The sequence below is a fragment of the Penaeus japonicus genome, unplaced genomic scaffold (assembly GCF_977035675.1).
Source record: "Penaeus japonicus unplaced genomic scaffold, GWHDUDI00000001_assembly GWHDUDI00000024, whole genome shotgun sequence".
Taxonomy (NCBI): domain Eukaryota; kingdom Metazoa; phylum Arthropoda; class Malacostraca; order Decapoda; family Penaeidae; genus Penaeus; species Penaeus japonicus.
This window is the reverse complement of record NW_028234426.1, coordinates 2449914-2452413: the sequence shown is the minus strand read 5'-3', so window position 1 is coordinate 2452413 and position 2500 is coordinate 2449914. Positions and strand designations below refer to the sequence as shown.

Here is a 2500-nt window from a genome sequence, read left to right as displayed (position 1 = left end):
CATGTTAATTGGATGAATATAAATGCTCATTATATAACATGTTCACCCACACTACACCCGCACTACACAACCTCCCTCCCCCGCCACACATCCATCCACACACACACATCCATACACTCCCTATACAGCCACATACACATATTCACACTCACGCACACACACACACATCCACACACACACTCATCCACACACACACACGCACACGCATACACACACATCCAAACATCGACACATCCATCCACCCACACACACCCATTTACACATACCGCCCCCCCCCCCCCACACCCACGCCCATCCTCCCTCCTACCCACCCAGTCCCCGCCCTCACACGAGAGCCGCCTCCCCCACAGACTACCTGGACGTCGACCCGGACACGAGCACCAAACTCGACTTCGACTTCAACATCGGCGCCGGACCCTATCCCAGGAAGTGGAAGATCAAAGTGTCGCAGATCTGCTGCGACCAGCTCTCCATGGGTAAGGATTCCCTGGGGGAAGCTCTAGACTGTGGGTTTGGCTCTCCATGGGTAAGGATTCCCTCGGGGGAAGCTCTAGACTGTGGGTTTGGCTCTCCGTGGGTAAGGAAGCTCTAAGTAAACTGATATCAAAGCCAGATTTCTCGTTCCAAATAAACTGATTCCAAAGCCAGATTTCCAATTCCAAATAGACTTATTTCAAAGCCAGATTTTTCGTTCCAATTAAACTGATTGCAAAGCCCGATTTCCCATTGCAAATAAACCAATTCCAAAGCCAGATTTCCCATTCCAAATAAATAAATTCCAAAGCCAGATTTCCCGTTCCAAATAAACCAATTCCAAAGCCAGATTTCCCATTCCAAATAAACCAATTCCAAAGCCAGATTTCCCATTCCAAATAAACCAATTCCAAAGCCAGATTTCCCGTTCCAAATAAACCAATTCCAAAGCCAGATTTCCCATTCCAAATAAACCAATTCCAAAGCCAGATTTCCCTTCCCAATAAACCAAATCCAAAACCAGATTTCCATTCAAATAAAACCAATTCCAAAGCCAAAGATTTTCACGTTCCAAATAACCAATTCCACAAGCCAGATTTTCCATTCAAATACAACCACTAAATTCCAAAGCCAGATTTCCCGTTCCAAATAAACCAATTCCAAAGCCAGATTTCCCATTCCAAATAAACCAATTCCAAAGCCAGATTTCCCGTTCCAAATAAACCAATTCCAAAGCCAGATTTCCCATTCCAAATAAACCAATTCCAAAGCCCGATTTCCCGTTCCAAATAAACCAATTCCAAAGCCAGATTTCCCATTCCAAATAAACCAATTCCTACAAAAGCCAGATTTCCATTCCAAATAAACCAATTCCAACATAAGCCTGGATTCCCACCATCCCATTCCAAATTAACACCAATTCCTAAAGCCGATTTCCCGTTCCAAATAAACCAATTCCAAAGCCAGATTTCCCATTCCAAATAAACCAATTCCAAAGCCCGATTTCCCGTTCCAAATAAACCGATTCCAAAGCAGATTTAATGTCCAAATAAACCAATTCCAAAGCCCGATTTCCCGTTCCAAATAAACCGATTCCAAAGCCAGATTTCCCATTCCAAATAAACCAATTCCAAAGCCCGATTTCCCGTTCCAAATAAACCAATTCCAAAGCCAGATTTCCCATTCCAAATAAACCAATTCCAAAGCCAGATTTCCCGTTCCAAATAAACCAATTCCAAAGCCAGATTTCCCATTCCAAATAAACCAATTCCAAAGCCAGATTTCCCATTCCAAATAAACCAATTCCAAAGCCAGGGGATATTCCATTCCAATTAAAAAATTCCAAAGCGATTCTTTCCAATAAACCAATTCCAAAGCCCTCGATTTCCCGTTCCACATATGTACAACCAATTCCAAAGCCAGATATCTCGTTCCAAATAAACTGATTCCAAAGCCAGATTTCCAATTCCAAATAGATTTTTCGTTCCAAATAAACCAATTCCAAAGCCCGATTTCCCATTCCAAATAAACCAATCCCAAAGCCCGATTTCCGTTATAAGCAACCGATTTGATTCCAAGGTCCGATTCTCCCCGCAGCTCCCATGGGATGCGGGCAGTACTTCACCTCCACCACCGGCACCATCAAGGCCTGGAACACCGACAGCGCCGACAGGGTGTATCTCCACGGACAGAACTACGCCACGTGTCTTCGAAAAGAAATTGATAGGTGTACGGTAAGGCTTCGTGGCTTGGCGTTGGGTTAGGTTAGTTTTGTAGTGGTTTCTTTGATGTTGTGTATATATATATATATATATATATATATATATATATATATATATATATATATATATATATATATATATATATATATAAAGATATTTATATTTTTCTTTTTTTTCTTTTATATTTTTTAATGGGAGGTTGTTGTTAGTTGTTGATGTGTTTTTGTTTTTGTATGTTTCTTTTTTGTTATTATTATTGTTTTTTGTGTATGTGTTTTTTTTCTTGTTAGGGTGCTGTTTTATTT

At 41.2% G+C, this 2500-nt stretch overlaps 1 protein-coding gene across 1 annotated transcript in view; it reads left to right on the top strand.

Moving 5' to 3' along the window:
- LOC122260112 (uncharacterized) overlaps nucleotides 1-2500 on the top strand; it is a 17723-nt gene that overhangs the window by 10774 nt on the left and 4449 nt on the right. The window contains exons 5-6 of the mRNA XM_043027228.2: nucleotides 351-476; nucleotides 2071-2207. Coding sequence (XP_042883162.1) covers nucleotides 351-476; nucleotides 2071-2207 — 263 coding nt within the window. The remainder of the gene's footprint in view (nucleotides 1-350; nucleotides 477-2070; nucleotides 2208-2500) is intronic.